At 39.9% G+C, this 12,715-nt stretch overlaps 1 protein-coding gene across 1 annotated transcript in view; it reads left to right on the top strand.

Moving 5' to 3' along the window:
• Positions 1-9,202, top strand: part of fhdc1 (FH2 domain containing 1) — a 33,799-nt gene extending 24,597 nt beyond the window's left edge. Inside the window, exons 7-12 of the mRNA XM_046048172.1 lie at positions 1,915-1,985; positions 2,867-2,974; positions 3,746-3,816; positions 4,917-5,034; positions 5,209-5,373; positions 6,330-9,202. Of these exons, the coding sequence (XP_045904128.1) occupies positions 1,915-1,985; positions 2,867-2,974; positions 3,746-3,816; positions 4,917-5,034; positions 5,209-5,373; positions 6,330-8,516 (2,720 nt within the window). The 3' untranslated portion in view covers positions 8,517-9,202. The remainder of the gene's footprint in view (positions 1-1,914; positions 1,986-2,866; positions 2,975-3,745; positions 3,817-4,916; positions 5,035-5,208; positions 5,374-6,329) is intronic.
• The last annotated feature ends 3,513 nt before the right edge of the window (positions 9,203-12,715 follow it).

Raw genomic sequence — 12,715 nt, 5'->3', positions numbered from 1 at the left:
GCTCAACCATGTAATGTGCAATGAAATTAATGACAGCTTATAAACTACTGTAAGTCAACACACCACCAGACTCTCAAAACAATAAACTGTAACCTGTTTTTCACAGAGCACAACCATGTAATGTGCAGTGCAGTCTATAACAGCTTAAACTCCTGAAAGTCAACACACCACCAGACTCTCAAACCAGTATAATGCTAACTAAATAAAACTGTAACTTTACATGATCAACAATGAACCTGTAGCCTGTTTCTCACTTACAGAGCACAACCATGTAATGTGCAATGCAATCAATGACAGCTTATTAACTACTGTAAGTCAACACACCACCAGACTCTCAAACCAGTGTAGGCCTAATGTTAACTAAATAAAACTGTAACGTTACATGATTAACAATGAACCTGTAACCTGTTTGCAGCCAACAATAATAATTAACATGATGGCAGCCAGCGGGGCGTAAATAATTACGTTAATCGACCACCACAAGTTTGGCCAGACTATAAACACTCAATCTTCTTTTCGTAACGAACGACAGTCAGACCCATGTTAACATGTTAACATTATTAGCAATAAACACAAAGTACAACTAAGGCTGATGGCAATTGTCAAGGTATTTTATTGCAACAGCCTTTTCACCTGTTTAACCCAAAAATCTATTGATTGACTCCACACTGTCCAGAACTCAGCTGCCAGGCTTTTAACCAGAACAAAGAAATATGAGCACATTACTCCTATTTTAGCTTCATTACACTGGCTCCCAGTATGTTTTAGAATTGACTTTAAAATTTTACTGATCACTTTTAAAGCTCTTCATGGCCTCTCGCCTTGTTATATTTCTGAACTTTTAGTCCCATACGCACCAGCACGTACCTTGAGATCCTCGGGCAGAGGTCTGCTGTCTGTTCCAGAGTCTCGACTGAAAACTAAAGGGGACAGAGCGTTTGCTGTCAGGGCCCCGAGGCTCTGGAACAGCCTGCCCGAGGAAATCAGGTCGGCTGAGTCGGTGAACTCTTTTAAGTCCCTTCTTAAAACATACTTTTATAGGAGAGCTTTTCCCGATCTTATTTGACTTATCTTATTTTATCCCTTTTATTTTATTGTATTTTACTTATTATTACATTTTCATGCTCTTATCTTTTTTGTATTATTCTTTACACTTGTTAAAGCACTTTGTAACTTGTTTTTGAAAAGTGCTCTACAAATAAGGATTATTATTATTATTATTATTTGTTTTGGACCCATTGATTCACCAAAGTTGTTACAAATTATCATGGGGGCAACATGAATATCTGTACCATTTTTTATGGCAGTTCATCTGATAGTTGTATTTCAGTCAGGCCGACCAACATCCATCCTTAGAGCCACGCCCCCAATTTGTAATTTACAGTAAAATAACAAGTTTACGCACACACAGAGCACATAAACCAAATATGTATTTTTTTTCTGGCTAGTTAGCATGCTAACTTAAGTAGATATCTCTGCAGCACAATACATAGACGTTGTTGACATTACATTAGAGCTGTACATCATTACATTCTGATCATATTAGTTAATTTTTTGAATATTTTAAACAAAAATTCTGGCCAAATCTTCCACATTGTACCTTTACTACAGTATCGTGACCTTTTCTCTGCATTGCAGAGCTATCCGTTAAACACTGCAGGTGACAAATAAGCAGAACTTATAATGACACCATTTAATGAAACCTTTAAACAATATTTAACATTTTCCCTTACTGTTAAAGGACTCAAAATGACTGTTAAAGGACTAAATAAACTTCCTATGAATTTGGAGTCGGCTGTCATTATTACTGCTGAAAGTTGCTCTCTGTGGTGGTGGTAAATGAAAGTAAAGTAGTGCGTAATGTGCTGCTGCTGTTGATTCTCTAATTGAGTTCATATCGATCTCGTCCTATAGAGCTGATGAACTGCGAGGAGCTTCATGCCATTCTGCATCTGGTGCTACAGGCCGGAAACATCATGAACGCTGTAAGTCTTAAAAGTTACTATATGTTCTATTCATACATTACTTTTGTTTTCCTATCTGTCTGATTTAAAGGACTAGACTTGCTTTAGGTTATATATTTTTGAAAAATCTCATGAAAACACAATAACATCAAATGTGATTGTTTGTCTCTGAATACTTTCTGACTTCCCTACTCTGTGGCACACTAACCCAAGCCCATTCATTCCTACCGAGGTCATAAATCTTTTTAAATGCATCATAAATACATTGTTACATTTTTAAAGGCAAAGTGATTTCCTTTACCAGCTGGGCACTACAGTTTTTGCAGTTGTTACTCTGACAGGAGTAAATTGTGCATTTGGTAGAGACTTACCATTGGCCTAACATAAAGACTGCAAACACAGGGAAAAGGCTAGTCTGACTTTGTCCAAAGGTAAAAGAATATCTGCCTACCGGCATCTCTAAACCTCCCTAATTAACATCAACGTTTGTTGATTTGGTTGAAGTGCTGGTTGGACAATTTTTCTAACTTTAGACAGAGACATGTTTGCTGTTTTCTCCTGCTTCCAGTCTTCATGTTAAATTAATCTAATTGGCTACCTGCTCTAGCTTCAAACTTAGCATACATAAAGAATGGTATCAAACCTCTTATATAACTTCTGGCAAGAAAGAAAATAAGCATATTTCTTATAATGTCGACCTACTCCTTTCATAAATTTTGGATCCCTATGGAGGTCTATGGCACAGAGGAATACAATGTATCAGGCTTTGGCGACATAAGCTATACTTACTCTTCTCATGGGATTTGTTGTTAACAAGACAAATATAAAACATCACCAGGCTTATCCTTGAACATATTGATAATGTTTGTGAGATCTTTAATTAGTTCCTCTTTGGTTCTCAGGGTGGGTACGCAGGCAACGCTGTTGGGTTCAAGCTGTCATCCCTCCTCTCACTGGCTGACACCAAGGCCAACAAGCCAGGGATGAACTTGCTGCACTTTGTCGCCATGGTAAGCGAAGGCTTCAATTATACAATTTATGCACATGATGCCATTAAGACCTGTACTTATGGAATCCAATACAACACAGCAAGATGAGGCTTGAAATGAATGTTGAAATCTTCACACGGCTACTGTTTGTTGCAAGGTTACAGATGCACTAAATCAAACCTCAACTGTAATAATAATAATAATAATCAATAGGTTCTCTTGTGTTTTTGGAGCCATGAATGTGTAAAATAGGCACTGTTTTCACCTATTAAGAGGTTACAGTACTGAATGTGTACTGTATCTATGAGATATACTGAATTGTAATTCAATTAAATTCTAATTGTAAAAGTAATGTACTGTACTATGGAAACTGTTTTGGAGATGTTACCCAGGTATCTATAGAACCATTTTGTCCCATTAATATTTCATATTTCTACATCTGTGGTATCTCCTGATTATTACAGTCAAATTACACAAAAATGTGTGAAATCAAAATAAAGTGGGACACACATTTCAGTCCAACATGCAAAAAGAGACAGTCATTTGTCAGCCACAAATAATTAGTTTTATATAAATCTTTCACAGCAGTGGTGCTTGACTAAACAGCGTCCAAATACTAAGACTGCAGGAGGGCAGGTGGACAGCAGATGGTGACAGGAAACAGAAAAGACCCAACAAAGGCTGGCCAAGCACTTACGTAACCTAACAAAGAGCAGTCCTCCTCACTGCAATGATGCCACTTTATCATGTATAGTAACAAACATTTGGATGTAAAATGTGTGATCCACACAGGAGGCAAAGAAAAAAGACGAGAAGCTGCTCAGGTTTCCAGAGAAACTTCATAATCTCCAGAGCGCATCCAGGTAATCTTGTTCATTTTGTACCCGCTCTGTGGAATAATTTGTCAATGCACTTGTATCTTGACTGTGAAGTTAAGAATGATTTTATCAAGCAGGCTGGAACATTTAGTTTTCCATAATAACCTCTCTTTAATGTTTTTACGCACAGTGGGCTCTGACAAACTAGTAAAAAATACATTTTAAAGAGGTGGTATTATGCTTTTTGGCTTTTTCCCTCTCCTTTATTGAGTTATATACTTTTTTTGAGCATGTAATAAGTTTGCAAAGTGAAAAAAAACTTTATGGATGAAAAATACATTTGTTACAGATTAATAACTCACCACTGTGAAACTCTTGCTCCAGTCTATGTTGCCAAGCTGGTAGGCAACATGTACAGCTGAACCGAAGTCCTGTCTACCAGCTTCTCACTGAACTGCCCCTCTCTGCTTCTGATCGGCTAGTAGTCCTTAACTAGGTACTACACATGTGCAACTCCCAACAAAGATAATTTAGAGGCAAGATGTATCACTACACAGCTAAAACAAAGCCTTCACACACAGAGTGAAAAGAGGAGCTGTAGCAAAAATATGGTGTTTTTTGAAAATTAAACCATGTAAATCTGTTCTGGTACAACCCCTAAATAGTATTTTGAAAATGAGCATAATACCACCTCTTTAAGTATGTAGTTCTTTTCAGTTTTATTTCTGTGTCCTGTAAATGACCAAAAGGGTGAATTTGATCAAAACTCAGCCAGCCTCATTATGCAAGCTGACATCTAACTTGTGCGGTACTTTAAGAGTAATTTTCAGAACGCAGTGTGTTGCTGGTGGCTGTCAGGCTCTGTCAGCTTCACAAGGTCATCTCTTTATGGAGTCAGTGCAGCTCCTTACGCTCCAAGATTACTCGTCCCTCCCTCTCTCCCTCAGGATATGTGAATGCATTTCACATAGCAGTCCTATCTTCACCTTTAATGGAGAACAGTCTGACTGTGACAGCAAAATGCTGTCAGATATTGTCATGCTAAGTAGTGTCAGTCAGTGATGTGATTATGTATGTAATCACCAAAATGGTCTCTAAGCACATTTCCCTGATCTGAATCTTTCAACTATAATGTCTTCATGTAGAATCTCAGTGGAAAACATCGAGTTGGAGTATTCCTCTTTATATGTACGGATTAAATCCCTGGAGGAGAAGGTTCAAGGAGACCAGGAGCTACTGCAGCAGCTGGAGCCCTTTCTGCAGGTGAAGCAGCAGCGGTAGTTATGTAATACATTATATGCACAGCCACACATACAAAAAGTTGGATCCAGGCCACTGTACATTTCTGGCACTGCTGACGCTAGCGCTGTAGAAAGTGACATCCATAAAAGTGTTTAACATTTTATAAATAAAGAAGGTGTGTGCCTGATGTCTCAGAGTTCAGCAGAGAAGCTTCAGGACCTGAAGAGGCGCAGGCTGGATCTGCGTAAAGAGGGGAACGCTCTGATCGATTTCTTGTGTGAAGACAAGGACACCTTTAAGCTGGACGAGTGCTTCCGCATCTTTCAAGACTTCTGCATCAAGTTCAAGAAAGCTGTCAAGGTCGGCTTTAGTGAATGGATATTTGGTTTAATACAGCTTTTCATAGTTTTTGGCCCCATGGGTAATAATAACATTGTTCTCACATAGTTGTTTGCTGTGGTCTGGGAACACATCGCTGAAAAGACCTGGACAAGAAACACAATGAGACAATTAGACAGGTTGTAAAGAAAACCCCACTTTAGCCAACTTTATTTGGGGTTCTTTGTAAAATTATTATCCAAACTGTTCAACTTCAACTTCAACTTTCAACTTCTGCTCTAACTTTATTGTCTCCAGCGGGAAAATGGTCTCTCCAGCCAGGTAAAGCACAGAACACAGAATGACATCCTGATCCAGCGTTGGCTTAACATACCTCCAACATAGCATACCTCATTTTCTTGTGCAATGGGAGATTTTTACCAAAATTTCTTGTGCGCTCACTGTAGGTTTTAATTTCAAATTAAGTGATCTAATCATAGCTCGTGTTTCTTGGCCACTCAGATGTTGTGTAGTGATGCTATTCTCAGATCTTGCCATTACGCCACATGTACAACTTCACTCATTGTCGAATTAATGGAGACAGGAAGTAATTTATTCCAATGGGACATTGTTGGTCTAGTGCTCCCGTTGGATTAGCCAAACGTTCTAAGCTTCCGTCCACATTATTGTGGCAGTTCTGTCCAATTCTGTCAAGCTGCTGTGTATCTTGGAGTAGGGATTGCACCCACAAAGCAGTCTGCTACAATAGGAGAGCAAGTTTTGCAGGTTCTGTTACTTTGATGAATATAATGATATGATTCCCAAAACTACAAAAGTAAGACCCATTTTGAAATACTGGGGCAATATCACTTAAGATGAGTGAATTTAGAGGTAAAAAGCTGCATGTTCATGTCTTCTAGTCTGATTTGATCTTACCATCATTTATTTGTATCCATGTCGTCCTGCCTGCGTCTTAACCACCTTCCTTTTACTCTCAGGACAACGTGGACCGTGAGTTGAAGGAAGCTGCCAGACAGCGTCGTCTGAGGGAGTTGGAGGAAAAGCGTTTTGCTTGGTCGGGTGCAGATAAGAGTGGTGTATTTGGTCGGAGCAGCAGCGAGAACGATGTAGAGATGCTCACTAAAGAAGGCCTGCTGGACTTTTTCCAGCAGAGGGCTCAGAGTCCACACAGCCCGTTGGGACGCTCAGCCAGCGCCCGCCGCCATCGCCACACCATGACCTCCATAGCAGACCGAGAACTCCAAGGATACCTGGAGCTATTTGGGGGCACTGGGGATCCCGCTGACTATTCTAAGTTTAACAGCCTACCTCGGTCGGGCCGCGCTTTGCAGCGCAGGACAACCCCCTGGATCTTAGCCCAGGATGACAACCGTGAGCTGGGCTGCGACAGACAGGTAACGTCTCCACATGCAGAAACTGAGCCTGTGAGTCCGCTGGCCAGGTTTTCCTCCTCTGGCTTAAATGATAAAGACCCCTACAACAACAATAATTACTCATCTGTGTCAGAAGGCAGCGTTCTGCCTCGGTCCTTGTGTGTCTTTAAGAAGCCCTTCCATCTTCCCGACCCAACAGTTAGCGGCCACTTGAATGTTTGTGTTGAGACGCACACTTTAGTTAGAGGTCCTCAAGCTTTTGACCTACCTAGTCCAAATAATAACAGTAATCATATGCACTTTGTCAACAAGGGGGATGTTGTGGTGACAGATTTGGAAAAGGAGAGACAGTCACCTCCCTTAAGTCTGGACTTCCTCCTGGATGATAACGTTTTTGAAAGAGGAGCAGATCCCAAGGCAGCCTGGGAAGGGAAAATAGATCCTCTCCCACAGGTTCGGGTCTCTCCTGAGAGAGAGAAAGAAGAGGAGGACAACAGTACATTTTCATCAACAACCTGTGATACACCCCTCCCACTAGATACCTCTGTATCCAATAAGAAACCAGTGTTTTATATACTCGACTGCACAGAAACAGACTGCTCTGTCACTTTGGATTACTCAGAGGTTGAAAGCTCGTCTCTAATGAAGGAGGGACTTTATTTCACAACTGACTGTAGCAAAGATCAGGAGAGCCAACAAGATCCAAGCTCTCTATCCTCTAATTTGGAGTCTCCCAACGACCAGTCTGTTTCAACCAATGAGCTTTCAGCGACAAAATCTATGGACACAGCCTCCATGACTCCGTCTGCTTCCAAAGAAGAGTGGGACACGGACAGCTGTGACACCGCTGAGGGAAAACAAGGTGTGAAAGATGCACCGAGAAGCAGTAAAAAAACTGTGCATACAAAGGGCAAAGCTAACAAAGCGACTAAGTGCATTGGAGGTCGCGGTGTGCGAATGCTGACCAGCAACGAGAGCCAGGGTATGCGGAAGGTTGTGCCCATTAGCAAGCTTACAAGGACAGGTAGCAACAAGAGAGCAGAGAGACCTTTGGCGCATGACAGTGGAGAATCACGCCGGCCTCATCGTGACCAGAGCACCCCAGCGAGAGGAAGGAGTGAGAAGACCGCAAAACCTCCTCGTCACTCCAGTCTGCCTCCTGATGAGTCAAAAGCTTCAAGGGGTGGTAGCCTCACAGGTGGCATTTCGAGATGGGCACGCGATTCAACACCCAGAAAGGCTTCCATCCACAAGCCAAGCGCCAAACCCCTAAGGAACATCCCCAAGCCAGTTCCTGAGGAGAAGATGTGCCGCTCCACCATGAGAGCCCTGGCACAGGCCCAAGCTCAGGCTCAGGCTGGAGCTTGCTCTGAGAACAGCAGCTCTCACACACTGAGCACAAAAAACACCTCAGATGTCCCCAACTTTGCCCGCAACACCGTAGCTTCATGTTCCAGGACCAAGAAGGAGCTGGTACCCCCATCCATCCCCTCAGTCCCTTCCGTCCCCACCACCCCGTCTCGCAGCCCCTCTCTTGTAAGTCGACGTACCTCAGTGAAGCAGAATAGGTTGCCACCCACAGTTCATGCTAACGAGGAGCGGCCCAAGGGGACAAACCTGCGACGAGTGCAAAGTGTGAAAGCGGCCAGTCGCAGTGCCTACCGCAGCGAGACTCCCACACTGCCTACGAAGCATGAAGATATCCGTAAGACTGGTAGCTTTTCTGAAAAGTCTGTCCAGTCTAGAGACTCTGTGACGACAAGCAGAAGTGCTAAACCAACCTGGAAATAAAACATAGCTAGTGTAGAAAGAGAGACTTTCTCCCTCAGTTTAATGTAAATTGATATTCACTCTTCTTTTCCATCTACAGTGCAGATGTATCCTCTCATATCATGCAAAAGACTGGAGTAAGAAAAAATTTCAGCTATTTCACCTTATAGGGTTCCTCCAATAGCTGACTCTGTATCAGGTTTATGAATTGCAAAGAGCAAGATGCAATGAACTGGTTTCACGTGTTCCTATTTTGATCGTACAAAAAAGCTATTGTTTTCGCAACTTCCTTTTTATCAAAGGGGGGTATAAACTAAAATGACAAATGGCAAATTGCTGTTTTTACACAGGAGCCTCTTTGCCTGCTTAGCTGTCTATATACTGTATATGCTAGTGTATGTGATTATGTTGATGTTGAACACTACTGGCTATATAATGCTGCTAATTAGCTCCGACAATTTGAGACTGAGTTCATATGTTTCATTCAGGGTTACAAGATTTGTTGTATCTTAACTTGCTGCTGTTAATGGTGTCTTAGGGGTTTGCATCCTCCTGTAGAGTATCGCTCTGTTTGCTTATTGGTTTCTTTGCTTGATACCTCAGAAAGATCGCTGTGGCCTTTTACCAGCAGAGAAAGTAGAATATGTTAATTTGGTTCTGCATGATAAAGATGTAGACAGTACCTGATAAACTGGTTTGAACTGCAATGTCACTTTTTACAAATCCCTGGTATATTAATATTACTACAACATATAAAGTCACAGATTATAAGCCACAACTGTGGTACTTGTATGTGTCAGTAGTTTGTAACTGTGTTAGAACTCCTCCATAATATCATGGAGTAGATGTGCACTTAGGAAGTTTTCTGTATACTGTAGGCTAATACATGATCAATGTAAATGCTTTGAAACAAAAGCATTGAACGCGCCTAAAACAACACTGAAATGATCATCAGTCATGTGATTGTTTTGTCACACTGGTCTAATTTTTCTACTGTGAATGTAGTCATCTGATTTTTTCTCTAGGCCTGCACTTTTCAAGATTAAATTACAAAAATTGCCCTAACTGGTCATCATTCAGCCTTGCCCCAGATTGTGCCTCTCATGCATTACCGTTACATTTAAGTCACAGAAATAAGCATCTGTTATTCCAAAAAATAATTACACAGTGATCTTTGAAAAACCCAGAAGGTTGTTTAACAACACTTAGCCTACTGCTGTTTTGATGGTATTTGCAGAATCCTCAAAGATTTTTCTAATCATGTGGAGGATAAAAATATTACACTGGACAATAAAAAGTTCCCCAAATTGCGACTGTGAGCCAGAAATGGAATATGTCCTTGCTCATTTTCTATCATTATTTTGTATAGAAACATCAAATACATTGTAACATCATATAAGACATATATCATTTTTGGCTACCACCTTTGTTTTGTTTCTTAAAATATTCTGCTCCATGGTAATACCATATATGCAGTCCATTTACAATAAAAAAATTGTGATTTTAAACCCTGTTCTCAAGTTGCGCCAATGTTTCGTAATCCAAAGATAGTAGCTGGTAATTACAAATTTCCCTGCTCAGTTTGTACAATGTGAAACAAAAAAGTTTTATCAGTTATATTTGGCCATATTTATCTTACATTGTATTGTTTTTGTCGTACAAAACGAGCACTGACTAATATTATTTCCAGCTACCTGGACAGGAAATATACCAGCATCTTAAGTGATGGGTCAAAAATCTTTTCCGTCATGTAGCCGATGGAAACGTTATTCATCCAAAGAGTCTTTGAGGATTCTTGAAATACCTTAAGAACACCTGTGTGACTTTTCAAAGATCACAAATTATTAAGATTATTTTGTGTAAATAGATGTTAAGCTCCATGACTCGACTATAATGGTAACATGTGAGAGGCACAAACTGGGGCTACATTCAGCCCTGTTGACCATTTCACACCACTTGCCTTTTAACCTGCAGTGTGCCATTGCCTTGATGGCAGCAACACTCACAACAGTGCATTGCCTTAAAGCTTAATGTAGCCGATCCATCATCAGTATAAACTCCCTGATTGTAAAAGGAGAGTAGAAACTTTTCCTGCGTTCCATCACACTGAACCGAAACAGTGACTCCGCTAGATTCACTTTGTAAATAATGTAAAGACATAGTATTTTTCTGACTCAGTATGTTTACATAGCATTAAAAAATGAAGGGTTAAAGAGTGACGTTTGTGAGCTCACGTATATTTTAAAATGGTCAGATGTTGATTCCTGATTTACAGTGTGTTGACATGCTGTGGGTGTCTTCCTTTTCCTTGTAATGCAAATGAAGTTGATGAACCAATGGCACAAAGGCCCAGTGTGACATGCCACTGTGTGTGTGTGTGTGTGGCCTGCATGTGGCCGAAATTTAGAACCCTTTTCACAGAGTGTCAAGTAAAGTAATGGACGGCTGCGACTAACGATTACTTTCATTATTGATCAATCTGACGTATATGTTCTTGGTTAATCATTGGAACCCAAAGATATTCACTTCACAATCATTGCATAAAAAGTTACAACATTATTTGATTGTTAAAATTGTTGCTTGTTATTTCATTGCTGACTGATAAATGAATTAATCAGCTAATTAAGCTCTAAATTAATGACTTTACTTTTGAAATTAGTATATATCCAGGAATGCTCCAGCTCATGAAATTTCACTGCCTAAAATAAAGTTATCTTTGATTTGAGTGTGAAAATTCACTATTGAAAGCTCTGGGAAAAGCTAGTAAGTGGACCTTGAGTTAAGATTGTCAAACCCATTCAAGATATTTTATAGTATAGAAGGAAGTATATCCTCCTGTAAACTTGAAATCACAAAGATTGTTGAAATTAATGTACTCTAACAGTTTGTAACTTGAAAACGACAACTTCAAACCTAAGAAAAATGCATTTTTAGCATTTGTAACACTAAATTTGTCACTGGGTTTGTAGAAAAATGTCTCCCTACAAGGTTTAATTGTAGAATCTGTTTACATTTGGATTGGATTCTGGATTGGGTTGTTAAAAAACCTTGACACAATTCATATGATAAGTCCCAATCTTCTGATGCTGTCTGTCCTTAGAGTCCTCCTTTGTGTATCCCACAATGCCCCCTGCTGCCCTCTTTTTAACAGCCCAGAGTATAACAATGGATGCCCTTTACATTACATCTGACTGGCTTACAGCGGTAGAGTTGCTGTGGAATTTGGATACTCACTTGCCCATTTACACCACAACTTCCTTGTTACAGGGGTGGCTACCATAGTAACAGTCCAAACATCAATTACCATCATTAACTAAAGACACTGTAAACCTAAAAGGTCAATGCCATCCACTAATGTTTGTCACATTACAACCCCCAGAGAGGCCTAAACTGGCATTGTTTCATGTGACTCTGCCCAAATCACAATATGTGACTTTATATTATTTAGAGTCAATCTTTTTTTAGGCTTTTGTAATTCATTACTCGACAAATTTGCTGGCTAGCTGGTTCATAGTTGTACTATGTATTTCCTCAATATATCTTTCACCAAATGATTAAATGTGTCTTATTCTCGCATTAATTCCCCCAGTGGATGCCTTTTGTACACTGGAAAGGAACAACTACTGTGTTTTTTGTTTTGTTTTTTTACTTTGTGATGGGAGTCTTGACATATCTGCTTTTGTTTTCACACCTGGGGGAAAATATGTGCTCTTCTGCTCTCCCTGGTCTTTTACAATCTGAAATCTCACAATGAAAAAGAAAAAAGACTGATCACTACGCTGAGCAAATGATCATCTCTGATCACTTGACCACAGGGCTGCAAATTGTGTATTGCAGTTTATATTTCTGGCTGTAACATCTAATAAATAAATAAAATCACATGTTGCTGTGTAAACTGAAAACTTGTTCTTTGTGTTTCTTTAAATTTATTGGTTGTCCGAAGAATGGATGCTCTAAAGAAAGGGAACAACTAATCTCCAATAACCTAAAACAAATGTGCAGTTATTTGTATTGAAACACTCCTGGCAGCAAAAAAGTAAAAAACCCTTCAATCTGTGAACATCAGTGGTGGAAGAAGTACTCAGGTCCTCTACTGAAGTAGAAGTAGCAATACCACACTGTGAAAATACTCTATTAGAAGTAAAAGTCCTGCGTTCAAAACTTAATTTAAGTGAAACTATGTGAGTATTATCAGCTAAATTTACTTAAAGTTTCAAAAG

The sequence above is a fragment of the Micropterus dolomieu genome, linkage group LG04 (genome assembly GCF_021292245.1).
Source record: "Micropterus dolomieu isolate WLL.071019.BEF.003 ecotype Adirondacks linkage group LG04, ASM2129224v1, whole genome shotgun sequence".
NCBI classification, from domain to species: Eukaryota; Metazoa; Chordata; class Actinopteri; order Centrarchiformes; family Centrarchidae; genus Micropterus; species Micropterus dolomieu.
This window is presented reverse-complemented; position numbering and strand designations above follow the sequence as displayed.